General features: G+C 43.9%; 1 protein-coding gene across 2 annotated transcripts in view; it reads right to left on the minus strand.

Annotated features, from left to right (window-relative positions):
• Positions 1 to 251: 251 nt before the first annotated feature.
• Positions 252 to 18,252, minus strand: part of LOC146036285 (HLA class II histocompatibility antigen, DP alpha 1 chain-like) — a 111,342-nt gene continuing 93,341 nt past the window's right edge. The window contains exons 3-5 of one of the 2 annotated variants that reach the window (XM_083160206.1): positions 15,312 to 15,596; positions 3,556 to 3,705; positions 252 to 1,933 (exon numbers count right to left, since the gene is read on the minus strand). In XM_083160206.1, the coding sequence (XP_083016332.1) occupies positions 3,560 to 3,705; positions 15,312 to 15,596 (431 nt within the window). In that variant the 3' untranslated portion in view covers positions 252 to 1,933; positions 3,556 to 3,559. Of the gene's footprint in view, positions 1,934 to 3,551; positions 3,706 to 15,311; positions 15,597 to 18,252 lie in introns of both variants that reach the window. The other variant, XM_083160205.1, reaches the window with a different exon arrangement.

Below are 18,252 nucleotides of genomic sequence, written 5' to 3' on the forward strand. Positions count from 1 at the left end.
GGGGGGGCACCAGTACTTACCTTTCCTCCGGGCATCTGGAATGAACTTACGCCACTGTGCTGATATAATGTGTTGGTCACTGCTGCCACATGTGGGTACGGTCAGGACATCTTGGAAGAAACTTATTTTAAAGAATAATTAGTTCCTCAGTTTTCTGTACTTCTCCCAGCCCGGCCCTACTGTGTGATTTACATCAGTATATAAATGTACAAATAAACCAACACACAATATATTAGTCTTGGACATCCAACTCGGAAAAACATTTTTATTAGTAGAGATAGACAGAGATAAAGAGCCATAATCTCATTGCAGAGCCTCTAACTGTCGTTAGCCCTTATAGAACTGGCAGAGGGCCTAATTCTGTAATTATCGCTCCCTGGCATATTCCAGGGCGGGGACCGATGTTTTGGCGCTGCGCATGTGCATATGCTAATATACACATGTGCAGGGCCACTGAGGCTTTGGAAAAGTGGGGGATAGAGGTGGTCAGGGGGATGGCACATGGGGACGCTCAGCATATGCTGGGCGTTCCCCCCAAAATTGGTGGGTGCGCCCAGGAAAATGATGGGCGTCTCCATCCGAATGCAGGCATGACGAAGCCTGCACGGGGCGGGTACCTCACGCCACATGACGCCAGCGCCCGCCCGTTCTCCGCCATGTTCTTCGTGAATAGAAGACAACTTAGACTAACTTATTTACAGATAGGTCAAAAATCATTTGATGGTGGCCGTATGCTCCCATTGGAATAGATGTGTACACGAAACAGCCATTTGCATTGTGGCGGGGATATACGCGCAGCGGAGGGGGCGGGCATTCACTTGCCCGGCATGCGGCATTAAAGGGCCGGCTAAGCAGCGAATCTTACTGAATTAGGCCCAACTAGTCTGCAACATCTATATAGCAGTATGAGACATGAACACACTCTTAGTGTGACAGAATTAGTCACTAATATCTGTATGATAAGCGCATGGTGATGAATCGAGCAGTTGTGAATTAGATATGGAAGACATACTGTAATGAAATTTGGGATAACAGACCTTCCAGCATGACCCCCTCTGTCATGTACAGAATGCTCTGCTCTGGGACTTCCCACTCACCTGGCTGCGGTCACCTGGCCTGCCCTAGTTCATTGACGATACAATGCAGGTGATGGCAGTCATAGTCCAGGAGCAGAGCGTTGTCTGGGATAACTGTGGATTTATCAGTCAAAAATATCATTGAGGTGATTATGGGTAATGGGCCCCATACATCAGCAATTAATTGTGACAATCCTGAGATCTGGAGATGATTGCCACAATTAATTTTAGATATGTGGTCTCCCTCTTTTGGCAATCCCAATCAAAAATTCATAGGGATCGCCAATCGATTGCTTAATCAGATTTTTAAACATGCTTAATAATCTGGTATTATCTGCAGATTTTTTTTATATGTGTGGGCATTCCCAATTCGTCTTCTTCATGTATTTACATTATGAACAGCTGAAATGACAATTGATTGGGCAATTTCCAGATATGAAGATGCAATCTTTAGATGGAAAAATCTGCCGATCACTGAAATAAATCTGTAATGTGTGGGCAAAGTCAGATAGATTGTAGAATCCATTTATCTGGCCAAAAAATCCCTGGATCTGGAAATCCATTCATTGTGATTGCTGATGTATGGGGCCCATTATTCTGAGTCTTCTGAGATTTCTCCTTTTTGGGAAATGAATCGACAAAGTAAATGTAAAAACGATAACACAGCAGTTTTCTGACCATACAATATGTATACAGTATATAAACGATATAAGCCACAGAGACAGGTTTCGGGCACATATGGGAGTGAACCAGGAGCCAATCAGATCCCAAACGGTGAAGCTCAGGTCACTTAGCCAAAGTATGATTATGTGAGCAATCAGGGAATGCAGTCCGGAAGCATCAGATATTGCTGGAATCTGCAACAGAAATGTAATACATCACACATGCGCCACCATACTACACCACTATACCATCGGAGGCATGAAACATCGGCAGGACGGACCACAACTGTCCTGCGCAGGCTGAACACATAGCACAACAAAACAATGGTCATGAGGAGAGATGAACCAAACCACTCAGCTTCCTTAGGGTAGGCCAAAATGAGGACACTCAGTATGAGTTAGACATAGGTTTACATGTGTTTAGGTCTAGACAGGGTTCTTACAGCTGTTATACTTTATATGGCCACCAATAGGATGTGCAGGGTGGACTATGGGCTCAGCAAACTTCATTGTCTAACCAAGTCAAGGAGTTAAGGTCCATACACACTGGGCAATTTTGCCCAATGTGTATGGACAGCAATGATGATGGAAATCTCTGGGCTGAAAATCGCTCAGTATATACACACTGAACAATTTTCCCCCGTCCAAGCCATTTTCATGGAGGGGGGACAGCTTTCCATAGCAGGACACTATGGAAAGCTGCCCACTCTACTGGTAATACCAGCACATGAGCAGCGGCGGCCGGCAATGATGCCGGAGCGGACATTAGCTCACCGTTCATCGCTGGGGCGTACACACTGGCCGGCTTTTGAGCTGATAGTAGCTTGCACAGTAAAAGTGAGCTGCTTTACGTTCAGAATCGCCCAGGGTGTATGGGCCTACAGGGCCACAAAGTGGTTCTAAGTGTAGGAAGATCTGTAAATCTGTTGCACCACCCAACCTCCGGTAGCATTTATATCTAATTGCATCCCATCAGGACTGTCTAGTAATCTGGTGGGACTGCCATGATATGGAATTCTATCCTTATGTATCCCTCCTATTATCCCTATAGATTGTAAGCTTGCGAGCAGGGCCCTCCTACCTCCATGTCGGTTTGTATCTACCCAGTTTGTATAATCACTGTTGTCTCCAGTTGTAAAGTGCAACAGAATATGCTGCGCTATAGAAGAAACTGTAAATAAAATAAATATATAAACTAGAAAGAGACACAGCTGAGGGTCGGGGTTGGCAAAACTGAAACTGGGGCATGACTTAAACAATCCCCAAAGAAGCTGTGTATTAATAAGGCCCATGTGATTTATATAATATATATGTAAAAACTCTGGGAATAAGATACTGCTTTAAATTACAGAATTCCTCAATCCTTATAATTTACACCCCTTTTACACTTGCAAGCCGGGTCGCACCCGGGATATTGTACCCGGATGTGACTTGGATTGAAGCACTTTCACATTACCTACCTGACCCCGCATAAAGCCGGGCGGGCAGCGTCAGTGGGAGGTCGGGGTGGCGCTGGGAGATGAGAGCATCACCCAGCAGCCGTTTTGACATTGCAGTGAAGGGGACCAGGGTCGGATCGACCCGGGTTACCTGTTTCCACTGCCCCTGGACCCGGGAGGTTCCCGGGTCCAACCTAGGTAACTACCTGGATTGAAATCCTGGGTCAGCTGACCTGGGATTGCACGTCTCCACTAGCAAAAATGCGCAGACACGGGTTATTTTTGCTAGTGGAAAGGGGTATTACAGTACAGACTATTCTACCTAAATGAATAACATGTTACGCGCAGGTAGGGTGAACCTGGGTGCATCATACCTACAAAGTCAGTGACCTCTTTCCTCGTTCATGTTCTTCTTCCCTTTACAGATCAGCACAATGCCAGCAATGATCCCGAAGATTCCGTAAGCCAGACCAAAGCCGCACAGTATATTCTCAGACTGCTCTGATAGATGATGGGGGGCATCTGGTCCTGTCATAGGTGTAGACAACAAACCAAAATGTTACTGATAATATAGAGAGATCAGAAAATGTTGAACAATGCAGTGCTACAAAGTTGCCTGAACAGACATATGATATGTTGTGGCAATGTCTGTCACAGGCTTATTTGGTAACTCTAGCTACAATGCGTGTCTGTGCTGCTGTTTATCTGAAGATGCGTGTCAGCTCTGCTGCCTGGTTAGACATCGGTGTCTGTCTCAACCAGGAATGTATCAGCAGTTGACAGCGCTACTTGCAGATTTTAGAGTAATTAGGCAGAACCCTGAGACCTGGTTTTTAGATGAGAACCTGTGAAAAGAAATACAGATCAAAATACAATGCTAACAGACATACGTTGCCAATCAGCGCACCGCTAGCTGGTGCGCGCTTCGCATTTAGCTTTTTCAAGGCCTTGAAAAACCAGGCAGCAGAGCACAGACACGCATTGTAGCTAGAGTTACCAAATAAGCCTGTGACAGACATTGCCACAGCATATCATATGTCTGTTCAGGCAACTTTGTAGCAATGGTTTTGTAGACTCAATACATACAGCCACAGCCTGAGACTATTAGAGTCACAACCAATCCAGTGCTTGCATTGACAGGCAAAACGTGGGCACCAGAATTTGAAATGACAACTATATAGCCATTGTGCTGATAGCACTGTTTGTTTGATTTATTGGTGTTGCGCCACATCTTGCTGTCTACTAAATATTTATATGGTTATATCAAATGTTTGTTCAGGCAACATTGTAGCACTGGCCTTGGGGACTCAATACACAGCCACAGTGCTGAGACTATTTGAGTCACAACCAATCCAGTGCTTATACTAACAGTCAAAACGAGGGCACCAGAACCTAATATTACAACTATACAGCCATTGTGCTGATACCACTGGTTGTTTGACCTATAGGAGTCGCACTACATCTTGCTGCTTACTAATTGTATGCATGGTCATATCAGTGCCTAAGACTGTGCCTAACATCTACCTTATCCCAAATGTGGAATTATAACCATGCATGAGCATAATAAACTTCCATATTTTCCCATTTATTTGATTTTGTGGATTTGGTACCATATTGATGAACGGACAACTCTAGGAAGTACAGGCAGCATTATAACGTGGGCAGAAGAATGTAAAACCACAATCACATACTGTAGCCACAGGGCTGAGAATATCAGGTGATTGCTCCACCTTATCTGAGTTGCATCACATCATTTTACCTGCAATATAGCTACATATATATATGGATTTGCAATTGACCTGAGTGTACCTTACCCCTCTTGTCCCAAAGTGGGCAATTCAACCACCTCTAAATACAACTAGTCCCGTGTATCTCCACATATATGAGATTGGGAATTTGTTAACATATTGACGAGTGGGTAACTCAAGGTCATTTGGTGACTTAACTCCCTGCAGTCCTGAGGCTGCTGGAACTAATATTGTCTCTTTTGATACCTCATTGATACATAAAATCTCTAAATTACACTAAAATACTGTATCCATCTCCACCAGAAGGGGATACCAGACTTAAAACTAAAAGACAGTTTAAACCCACAATATAGAGAGCCACGTACTAACAATTCTCTCTTAGGGCCTTATTTTAGTTCACTCTTTCTGACAAAATCCTTCTTAGATGGGCAAAACCAGGTGCACTGCAGGTGGGGCCGATGTAACTTGTGCAGATATAATTAGATTTGGGTGGGGTTTTACTTCAAAGTGAGATCTATATTGCAGTGTAAAAATAAAGCAGCCAGTAATTTCCCTTCACAGAAACAAAATAACTCACCCAAATCTAATTCTCTCTGCACATTTTACATCTGCCCCCCTGCAGTGCACATGGTTTTGTCCATCTAAGAAGGATTTTGTCAGAAAGATTGAACCAAAATAAGGCCCTTAAAGTGGTACAAACACTATAACCTGTGATAAAACATTATATAACATATACTGAACCAGAACAGACAACAGTGCGTTGCCAAGAAGCCACCGTCCTTTAAACACACCTATTCTATCTTTTGTCTGTCACACTTACTATGTCTTATGTGTGTTTTATATTTTGCTAGTTTTAGATGATTAATAAAGGTTAAATTTTATTGTTTGAAAATTTCTATGACAGGTGCACCAAACCAGTGACAATCCTTTTTCTTGTTTCTCTTTGAAATATTGTGCCCATAAATCTTTGTTGTCCAGTGGTAGCACACCTCCCAACCCTGTGTAACATACACACCATACAATTGGTTACCGACAGGGGGTCCAATGAGTGTCCCTTAATACAAGAGGACAGTCCTGCGCGAGTGAACAATACCTTTGTCTCCCCAATGTTGATTTTACTCTACACTTTACTCTGTAAGTGACCTGGGTGTGGTATATGTGCTTTCCTCCAGGGGTTCAAAAACCTCTGACTGGAGGAAAGATAGAATGAGAAGTAAATCCCATGGTTCCGTCGGAGCCACAAATGGGGGTTGTATGCGCAGGACACCCTTGAGGAAGGTCTGAACTTCCAGTATTAAGGCAAGGCATCTATGAAAGAAAACCGAAAGCACAAAAACCTGCACCTTTAGTGATCCTAACCTAAGACCTGCCTCAAGGCCAGTCTGCAAGAAATCCAACAACCTAGGAAGACTAAATACCGCCTTTGGTAACTTCCTGGCCTAACATAATTTCACATATGCCTTTCAGAATTGATGGTAATGTTGAGAAGTAATGTTTTTATGAGCTTTCATCATCGTAGGAATGACAGCTGGAGCAATGCTCCTCCTTTTTAGCAGGTCGGCCTCAGCAACCAAGCCAACAAACGCAACGTGCTAAGTCTGGGTAAGCGAATGGACCTTGTTGCAGAAGGTCTTGCCTGAGAGGAAGATGCCATGGTGCTTCCGTGAGGAGGAGACAGAGGTTGAAGTACCATGTTCATCTCGGCCAATCCGGAGCTATTAAGATTACTGAAACGGACTCTCATTTTATTCATTTGAGTACTCTTGGAAACAGAGGAAATGGAGGGAACAGATACACTATATTGTAGTTCCACTGGATTGACAGTGCATAAACTGCAACTGCCACTGTATCCCGGGACCTGGTGCAATACAGTGGCAGTTTGTTGTAATGCCATCAGGTCTATTTGAGGCGTGAAAAGGTTTTTGTATACACCAGGCGCTGCTAGCTGGATTTAGTAAATAGAAAGAAATATCACTGAACAGAGTGAGCACTGGACGCACCTTGATTGTATAAACTTTTATATATAGAATAAAAAGAAAATTTAATGCATGGTTAATCAATCAACAGCATGATTTAGACATAAATGAATACATTTGAGATAAAAACACAATTATCTTGGAAATAAAAGTATATATGAGTAACAATAAAAAAATCACATTTGCAGTGGGTCTTCGTGTGTCCAGTTAGTGGGGTTAGTATAGGGTTAATTGAAATGGGTTATGAAAGTTCATCAGAAAGGGTTTGCTTTGCTGGAAGGCCTGTAGTAAAGTACCTGTTTGGTAGGCAATAAGCAAATTCTTGTTTGTAAACCAGTGAGATTATCTGAAGCACCCAAGTATCCCTGCAATGAAATTCCATGCTTCCCAAAACATCATTAGACAAGCACCCACCTTAAGATCCCCCAAGTAATTTGGGGAGCCGTTCATGCCACTGTCTTCTCTGCGGGCTTAGCGTCCTGTCTGCAGGCTGTGGCTGGTACAGTGGGAGCAACTCCAGCCCAAAGAGCAAGTTACCAACGTAAGGTAACCCCTCTAGTGCCTTCTTAATCTCTGCCTCCACCTGCCAGGATAGCAACCATACGGTGCGCCTGGCTAGAATTGCAGAAGATGAGATTTTAGCTCCTAATTCAGATACGTCAGCTGCTGTTTTCCCCATAGTAGGTAAAAGTTCCATTATTGGCCTGTTCTACTGTAAGCCTAAGGTCAGCTCTTCCGTCCATTTTTCCATGGCTCTAGAGACCCATGATGAAGCTGAGGCTGGCCTTAGTAGCACACCTGTGGTGTTTTAAGCAGATTTTAATGTAGACTCCAGTCTTCGGTCAGGCGCCTCCTTTAGGGTAACCGCCTCCGGGACTGGTGGTGCGTTTTGACAAACGTAAAACTGACACATCAGGAGGCGGAGAATTTTCCAATTTTTCCCTAGACTCAGGAGAAAAAGGGTATAACATTTTCATGCGCCTAGAAATTTGAAACTTCCTATCTGGCACCTTCCAAACCTCCATTAAAGGTTTATCTAATCCCTCCGAAACAAGGAAGAATATAGCCTGTTTCTGGTCTCAACCAAAAATAGAGACCTGTTCAGGAAACGAAGCTTCAGCAATGTTCCACGTTGATCTAACAGCAATGATAAGGCCATCCACTCCCTGAGGGGATGCGGTCATTTGGTCTACAGCATGATGGTCAACAGTCATTCGATCGACACCATTAGGTCAACATAGGAAAAAGTCAACGTGGGTCTAGGTCAACATGGGAAAAGGTTTACATGGTTATAGGTCGAAAGGTCATTCATTTGTTTGACAGGTCGTTAGTTCGATAGGTCATTATTTCAACAGTGTCTAGGTCGACAGTCAAAAGGTCGACATGGGTTTTTCACTGTTTTTTGAGCCGACATGTGCCGACAGGTGGTATTTCATGCCCTACCATCCACTAGGGCATGGTGGGAGAATAAAATAGTATGCCGAGCATAGCGAGGCACCGTGCCCGATGCATCGCGAGTGCACGGGGATGCGGTGCACTTAAACTGTGTACATGTCGACTGTGTTGACATTCAGGTCAAAATACACAGTGAAAAACATTTTGACTGTCGACCTAGACATTGTCGAACTAATGACATGTCAAAGTAACGACCTGTCAAACTAATGACCTTGTGACCTTTTCCCATGTTGACCTAGACCCATGTCGACCTTTTCCCCATGTCGACCTAATGTGTCGACCTAATGACTGTCATCCATCATGCTGTAGGCCAAATTATCCCAACCCTCCCTGAGAAACCATAAGTCCCAGCATGTGGGGCATTAAAGGGCCCCCTGGGACTTGTAGTCCACCTGTAAAAAGAATGTTAAAAGAAAACACACACACACAGAGAAGTATAACTTTATTTCACACACAAACACACACCTCACTTTTACACCAAAATACTTACCAATCCAGGATCCAGCGCTGGTCTGTCTGCAGCAGAGCCAGCTCACCCGCACTGACATTGGGGTGAGCAGGGCTGAGCTATGCGTCTCCATGGAGACGCATCAGCGAATCACGCTGTCAGCCTCTATAGCGCTGGAACAGCGCTACAGAAGGTGATAGCTGCGGTGGAGAAAACCGGCTCACCCCAATGTCAGTGCGGGGTGAGCTGGCTCTGCTGCAGACAGACCAGCGCTGGATCCTGGATTGGTAAGTATTTTGGTGTAAAAGTGAGGTGTGTGTTTGTGTGTGAAATAAAGTTATTCTTCTCTGTGTGTATGTTTTCTTTTAACATTCTTTTTACAAGTGGGCTACAAGTCCCAGCGGGCCCTTTAATGCCCCACATGCTGGGACTTGTGGCTCTCCAAGTTCCAGCATGCGGGGGAGGTCTGCTGGCACTTGTAGTTCTCCTGCATAAAGCAATGTTAGGTATGTGTGAATTAACCCTATCAGGCCGGCGTCCACTGGCCACGGATGCTGGTGACAGCCCCGGGCTTCAGCCCTGAACGGGTGAAGCCTGGGTGGGGGACCCCTTTATTGGGGGTCCCCACTCCTCCAGGTACCCCGTCCAAGGCTGACCAGCCACGGTGCTCATGGTGTGGCCGGGAGACCCTATGTAAAAAGTGTGGCATGACACCGCGGGCTGTTAGAGCCCAGTGCTGGTTTCAAAATACGGGGGACCCCCAGATTTTTTGTCCCCCAGATTTTTGGAACCAGGACCGGTCCAAGAGTCCGGGGCTGGTTTCAGAAATACGGGGCACGCCTACTTTTTGTCCCCCGTATTTTGAGCCCAGGGCTGGTTATGCTCAGGAGGGGGGACCCCACGCCGTTTAAAAAAAAGAAAATCACTAACACATTTTTTAACACAGGACCATGCACAGATCTCAATGATCTGTGCAGGGTTCTGGTCAATTCACATATCAGAACCTGGTCTACAGTACATGTTTGGTGATTTTTAGACACATTTTCCAGAATTCGCATCTCATTAAATATGCAAATTGTATACTTTTCAATGGATGCGAGTTCAGGCGTGGCTAAAAATAAATTTGTGGCAAAATTTGCAGTTTTTTTGCTGTTTTTCGCATCTCATTGGATATGCGAATTTGGGAAAAGTGGCGAAAAAATCCCAAAAAACACATTTTTGCATCTCATTAAATGTCACCCAAAGGCCCTTATTCAGATCTGATCGGAGTACAAATTTGTTTGGAAAAGGGGCAAAACCATGTGCACTGCAGGTGGGGCAGATGTAAGAGAGAGTTAGATTTGTGTGAGTTATTTTGTTTCTGTGCAGGGTAAATACTGGCTGCATTATTTTTACATTGCAATTTAGATTTCAGTTTTAACACACCCCACCCAAATGTAACTCTCTCTGCACATGTTACAGTACATCTACCCCACCTGCAGTGCACATGGTTTTGCCATTTTCCAAACAAATTTGTACTGAACTCAGATCTGAATAAGGGCCAAAATGTGCACACAATACACACACGCACACCCCCAAACTTTTAGATAAAAACTGGGGCCCAGGTAGGCACAGGGAGAGAGGAGCCACAAAAAAACCCTAATTGGTGTGTAAATGTGCAGAGTAAACCCCTCAAAATGACTCACAGTACCCCTGTAGTCGAATGAGGGTGCACTTATAGCCAAGTCAGGAAGCTGGAGGACCTGCTGTTAAACATAGAGGAAACCACCGCTGGAAGATGTCTGCTGAGGCAGAAAAGGCGCCAGACACAGCAAGAGGAGGAGGCTCCACCCCCTTCCTGAGCGTGCTAAAAATAACGCTGTCTTTTGAAAGCCTGCACTAACAGGTAATAGAGTCTGGCTTCTAAGCCAGCTCTTTATGCCCAGCCAAATGTCTGACAGTGGCTGTCAGGCACTGTCTCCCTCTAGCCAGCCACCGCGCACAATGGCCACCCCTGCTATGGTGCTATGCGCCTGTACCTGAAAGCCAGCTGTCCCTAGATTGCGGGTAGAGTGCCTCTGGACCCATAACGCAAGCCACGTGCGGCTGTGGTGGGTCCCCGGAGTGCGTTTCCGGTGGCTGGATCCTGGAGCTACACTGTGTGCAGTGACGGCTGGGCCCTCCAGGGCCCCACGTAGCAGGCAGACCTTGCTAAAGCAATTTGCAATTTGTTTAAAATAAATGACAATGTAGATAAATTTTTTGCAAAATAACAAGATTTATAGAAACATTTTCTGGATTTTTCTTTTATATATATGTATACAGTATATATAAAAATATTTTCTGAAATATGTGTGCTATATACACATACATACATTTATCTAAGTGGTGTGAGTGAGTGAGTGTGTGGGTGGGGACTAATATTTATGTTGCTTCCAGGCATCCTAACCCTAACTACCCGCTTCTTTTTTTTTTTTTTAACAAACTTTTTTATTGAGACATTCCGTGTACATTACAAAATACATGAGTGATGGTTACAAACAGTTATTATCTTCCTTTGTATACGTTATTACAATAATTGTTTCCAATAAATATATATATTCAAGTATGCATTTGTAGTCATTCAGTTTTGTGTTTTACATTTGTATTGGTGGGTCTTGTGCTGCCACTCTGGTCATATACCAGGTTGTATCCTTCAGGCTAACATGTATTGTTTTCCTGGTGTTCAATGGAAGGGTGATTATGTAGGATTCCCATAATGTGAAGAATTTTTCAACCCTTTTGCCCTTGTCCACCACCGCCTCTACCCAGTCCATTCGAAAAAGAAAGTGCAGTTTTGAGTTTCAATCCATCCCTGGAGTATGGTCTTTCTGCCTGCCGCACTTAGGGCCAGTAATAACTTCTTTGTGTCCCCTGTCATTCTGGTATTTGGATCAAGTATCCCAAGGATTGCCCACTCTGGTGTGAATGGGACCTGCGTATTAAGTTTATTTCCTGCGTATTTCTTAATTGATAGCCAAAAGTGGCGGATTATTGGACATGCCCATAAGCAGTGATACGTGTCCGCATTTTCTGCTTGGCATTTTGGGCATCTATGGGAATTTGATGTTTTCATATGAAAACGTCTGACTGGGGACAAATACGAGTTGTGATAAGTGTTCAGGAATAACTCCGTGTACATGTTGGCCCTAAGGGTTTGTCTAGAAAACAAAAGACCCTTTTGTAATTGTTGCATAGAGAGTGTGGGAAAGTGGTCTAGCCATGTGGCCATTCCACCTTTGATCTTCGTATGGTCTATAATTTGTCTTAGAAAAGTATAATGTATGGATATTGCCCTTGACACCGGGACCTGATAGGTTATCATGGTGTCCAGGGCATTATTCCAATCCCTTTCTGTGAAATGCCGTAATACATGTGATACATAAAAGATCATTTGTTGAAAGGCCAGTGGGTATGGTCTGACCATTGGGAAGGCAGCAGTTAATTCAGAAAAACGCAAGGCTCTTTTTTCCTCCTTCGATACCAAGGCACTGATTGACCCTATTCCCTCGGCGGCCCATATTGTGTAGGGGCGAGCAGCCATGCCATCCAGGAACGCTGGGTTCTTCAGGAGAGGTAGGAAAAGGGAGTGATACTGGTTCAGTCCAGTTTTGTGTCTTAGTATGTGCCAGATTCTTTTCGTGGGCCATAGTAGGGGGTTATTTTTTATCTGTATTGTCAGTTCCTGATCATGTAAGTGTAGGAAACTTACTAGATTTATGTCGTGTAAGAATTCTTGTTCCAGGGACGTGTTAGTATATACTGAACTGTTACTTATCCAATCCCGTACATGTCTGAATAAGGCTGCATGGTTGTATGTGACTATGTCAGGGAAGTTTGCCCCTCCGTTAAATACAGGTTGCATGAGTTTCCTTATGGCTATACGAGGGCGGCCGTTTGCCCAGATGAATTTGCGTATGATGCGTGTGATTTGTTGGGTGTCTTTTTGTGTTAAAATAATAGGTGCCATTTGTAAGGGGTAGAGCAATTTTGGGATTGCCACCATTTTTAGTAGATTGGCCCTCCCTAGGTAAGATAAGGGAAGGTTTTCCCATTTTGTAATGTCGTTCGAGAGAGCTTTAATTGCTTTGTGTATGTTTAGCGTGTATAACTTGGTTGGGTCTCGGGGTATTGATATTCCCAGATATGTGATGCATTCCCTTTGCCATTTAAATTGATATTGTGATGTCCAGGATGGTGGTTCTTTAGGGCCATAAAGCAGTAGGGCTGAAGATTTGTCCAAATTAATGCTAAAGCCGGTAATTTTCTCAAAAGAATTTAATTTGTTTAAGATCATAGGTAAGGACAGCTCAGGATCCGAGATATAAAGAAGGATATCGTCTGCGAAAGCTTACAATTTTAACTCCTGCGTGCCTATTTTTACTCCTTTAAAACCTGCCCATGTTTCTAATGTCCTTAGGATTGGGTCCAGGGCTAGGTTAAATAATAGCGGCGACAGTGGACACCCTTGTCTAGTTCCCTTCCCCAGATGGAACCGGTTGCCTTTAGTGCCATTTATCAGTAGTGATGCGGATGGGTTATGGTAAATTGTTTGTATGAATTTGATGAAGTCTCGGCTAAATCCTCTGCTTTCTAAGACTTGAAATAGGTGGGGCCACAGTATCATATCAAATGCTTTATTGGCATCCAAACTCAGAAGCATGTTTCTGGTGTTAGGCGTATTATGTGAAGCTATGGTCGCTGCCAAGGCCGCACGTACTGCCTTAACGGAGTGTCTGCCCCTTACAAAACCCATTTGGGACTGGGTTAGGATATCCGGTAGGATAGATTGTAGTCTCGTGGACATGATTTTAGTTAGGATTTTATAGTCTACATTTAGTAAACTTATTGGGCGATATGATGAGAGTAATTGAGGGTCCCTGTCTGGCTTTGGGAGGAGTGTAATGAAAGCTTTGTTAAAACATGAAGATGTTATACCATCTTTATATGCTTTTTGATAGAGTTCCAATAACGAAGGTGTGATGTGGGTTTGTAGAATTTTATAATATTCTCCTGTAAAACCGTCAGGCCCTGGGGATTTCCCATTAGGGAGGTGGGATATTACTGAGTTTATTTCGTCAATTGTGATGTCACCAGTTAAAGCAGATTGTTGGGCTTCGGTAAGTGGGGGCAGTGTGTCCCCTGGGAACTGAGGTGTTCGGTTATTATGTTCAATAGGTGGCGGGGCAAAGAGGTTTTCGAAGTATGATTGAAATTGGGCTGTAATTTCTGATGACTTTGTTATGATCTTGTTACTAGTTGGGTGTTTTATTGTTGTGATGATGTTTCGCTTTCTTTGAGGTTTTGAAAGCTTTGCTAACAATTTGCCAGCCTTGCCCCCCCATCTATAGTACTTTTGCTTGATGTAATCTATTGAGTGTTTTGCCTGTGTGGCGAGATAGGTCTCAAATATTTGTCTGGCCTCTTTATATGTTTGTAGGGTTGTGTCCGACGGGTTAGTCATGTATGTTTGGAAGGCCGTTCTCATGGTACTATTTAATTGTTCTTGTTTTGCTTTAGCTTCCTTTTTCTTTTTTGCAACGTATCCCATTATATGTCCTCGCATTACAGCCTTGGATGCGTCCCAAAAGATTTCCGGGCGATCCCAATATTCTATGTTGTCGTCCACATAATTTGTCCAGTTACATGTTAGATAGGACTTAAAATCTTCTGAGGTCGACAGATACGATGGGAATCTCCAGATATAGTTTGTTTGGTGCATAAAAGGGTAGTTAAGTGCCACCTTAACTGGAGCATGGTCAGATATTAATATATCATAGATGTCGACCCCAGAGATCTCTGTCATTAATTCGTCTGCCACCAGAATTCTGTCTATCCGTGAGGAGGACCTGTGGACCATTGAGAAATGTGTGTGTGTTCTATCCGAGGGATTCAGTACCCTCCAGGGATCGGCCAGTCCCAAGGTGTTCCTTAATGTCAATAACCATTGGACTTGGTGATCAGAAGTTCTGGGTGCAATTGGGTGTCTGTCTATGGATGGGTCCTCAACCATGTTGAAGTCTCCCCCCATTATCAGTGGGTAGTTTGTTCGTAGATGGAGTAAATTTTCCATATCTTGTATGAATCTATGTGTGTTATTATTCGGGGCGTATATATGCCTAACCCTCCACACAGACTACCTAACCCTAACCTTCTAGCCCCCCCCCCCCCCCACACACACAGCCTAGCCCCAATTCCATCGCCGTCATCTTCATCAATGTTGGCATTCCGGCGCCGGTCTTCTGGCGCTAGTCTGTGTCAGTATTTGTCTGCCGGAATCCCATCCACCAAGATGCTAACTGTATCACCTTAAAATAACCCCACTGCATTCTATCTACCCTTCATAGTGTTCTCCGGAATTCAGTAAACACCATGCTTGTAATACAGTATATTCCAAGGGGGAAGAAGCTCACACCCCAGAGCCCCACTAATGACACATACATACCACACAGTAACAGATCATACGGATAAAGTAATTGTGTCACTTACTCCAGAACTTGTTATTGGGGTTGATCGGCCATCCGCCATGCTCCACAGAACAGGTGTACACATCTCCCTGTTTTGGGACATCCGCTAAGTACAGGAATTTACTGAAGGAACCGTCTGGTGCAGGGTAGAAGTCTGTCTCTGTCACCCCCTGCGGCACATTCTCATTATTCTTCAGCCACCTCATCCTGATGACCGGGGGAAAGAACTTGGTAGCAAGACAGATCAACATACCGGGTTCACCGAGAACCACAGGTTCCTTTGTGAACAGATGCAATTCCGGTTTAACTGCAGGGAAAAACATCACAACATTACGAACTAAACCAGTATTTTCTGATAATGTTTTAAATGGTTTTAAAATAAATGTACTGTAATTAAATCTAGTTGCCATTATTCTTAATTAGGTCTTAAAAGAATTCTTGCTGCACGGATGGTGTAATGGTTAGCATTACAGCCTCACAGCGCTGAGGTCATGGGTTCGATTCCCACGATGACCCTAATTGTGCAGAGTTTGTATATTCTCCCCGTACTTGCGTGGGTTTCCTCTGGGTACTCCGGTTTCCTCCCACAATCCAAAAATATACTGGTAGGTTAATTGGCTCACAACAAAATTAACTCTAGAATGTCTGTGTGCGCTTGTACATGTGTAAGGGAATATAGATTGTAAACTCCACTGGGGCAGGGACTGATGTGAATGTTCAAATATTCTCTGGAATGTGTGTATAGGAAATTGTTAATAAATAAATACACACTGAATTCAGCGGCCACATCCAGCAGCATTCTGTCATTGAAGAGATACTCAAAATCTGACGTCATGTACAGATGAAAGAGGGGGTCATTAATGATATAGTGCGTGTACACTGTGAGGTTACCGGTTCCTCAATTACTCAGACACCGAGCAGATCAAACCAAAATATGGTTTATTTTTTCACAGCACACACAAGTAGATAAAGACAGGAACAAGAGGCAAAATGTAGCATAGAAACATCCAGGTAGCAGTTCAAGTCGTTGTAGCATCACAGTTCCAAATCACAAAACTATCACTTATTCCACACAGCAGTGATAGCAGAAACCTGTATAAGTCCACACAGCACCGGACGCTCCACACCAGAGCTTAGTAGGATGCCCACCCCGGGCAAACGACGTGTTCCACAAGATCCAGTGGCAGAGTATCACCCCTCAGCCAGGATTGCGACTAACATGAAGAGCCGGCGTGTGTACAAGTCATTTTTTTTTTTTCTAAAATGTTTTTATTGAGAGTTAGCGTATAAAACACAATACAACAAGAAAAGTGAAGATGAAAATTGGGACAACAATTAGTGATGCTATAATGACTATGATATCTTGACAGCATATAGTCCTGTGCATGTAAAGCACTAATAAAGTACAATGAAGTTAAATAGTCTCTGTGAGTCTCCTTGGTTGATCCTTGTGGTAGAAAAATTACTCATAGACAAGATGTTATATCAGCACGATATCTCTGGGATGTAGATTGCACAGCATATTCTTGTGAGAAAGTGCCCTGTCTACCAAGGGATGTTGATGTGTTCTGATGTAATAGCATAGAAATGTAACATTTTATTTTACTATTAATTCTAACATATATGGACGATAGTTAACCAAACTATACAAAACAAATTAACAGAGAACAAAAGCAACGCATCACCTTCTTTCAGTATCCGGAGGCCATTGGTCCATCCACAGAGAGGCCACTAGCATAGGTTGAGCCAGATATAGGGAAAGGAGTTAGGGTTGGTCAGAGGAGAATGGGGTCGCTATTGGCCAGTAGCTGGTGAGAGTACCACGTGGTGCGGTGAAAACAGTTACATATTGCTGTTTTAGTTTGAGGGGGTAGGGTCTGTATAAATTTTTCCCAGCATCGAAAGAGAGAAGATGTAAGTTTTTCTTTATGAAGGGAGGTTTCTAGCCAATCCATGGTGAATAAAAATAAAAGCCGTGTCGTGGCCATATCGACGGTGGGGGCGGCGGTGTGAATCCACTGCTGCAGTATGGCTTTCCTGCCCACCGCGGACAGGATCATCACCAGCTTCTTGGTATATTTGGGAATTTGGGGTTGATCAGCTAGACAGCCAAAGAGTGCCCAAGGGATGGTGCATTGGAAAGAGATATTTAATTTTGTTGTGCCATAAGAGCAGAGGTCTCTCCAGAATTTCTGGACGGGTTGACATTCCCAGAAGCAATGCATGAGGCCAGCATTATCTGTAAGACATTTAGGGCACTTAGAGTCTGTTGAAAGACCCATGGCGTGTCTTCTTTTAGGTGTCAAGTATGCTCTATGGAGCATCTTATATGTCATTTCTTGGTATGTACTTGCCGAGATCAGTTTCAGATTAAGTTGGAATGACCTCACGATTGCCTCCGGGGAGTATGAGGGGATTTCTGTGGCCCATTTGGCAATCTCTGGGATCTCTGTTTCCCAGTCAAGTTCTGTTCGAATACGGGAGTAGATAATGGATGTAGAATATGATGTAGTGCGGTAAAGGGAGTCGAGGGGGTTTGTGAAGTCTTTGGCGTGTAGTTTGGATAGTATGGATCGGAGGTAGTGAGATGCTTGGAAGTATGCAAATCTATGTCTAGGTGGTAGATTATATTTTTGCGAAGCTTCTGCAAATTTGAGTGGGGTATTGGAGGTATCCAGTAGGTTTCGCATCCCCATCCGTTTCCATTCTATGAAAGGGAATTGAGCCTTCCCATTTTGGAAATCCAAATTTCCTGTTAAGGGTAGGAATAAGGAATGGTAGTGCTGGAGTTTTAGTGATTTCCGAATCTTTTGCCAGGCTTGCACAGTCGAAAGTATAAGTGGATTGTCTTGTGTTAGGGTTCCCAGCAGGGAGGGTTTAGCATGTAAAAGGTATGCCAGGGAGTAGGGGGGGCAGAGCTGGGAATCCAGTGCTACGTCTGTGTAGATACCCGAAGACCGCAC

This window comes from Crinia signifera, chromosome 9 (assembly GCF_055691185.1).
Source record: "Crinia signifera chromosome 9, ASM5569118v1, whole genome shotgun sequence".
Lineage (NCBI taxonomy): Eukaryota > Metazoa > Chordata > Amphibia > Anura > Myobatrachidae > Crinia > Crinia signifera.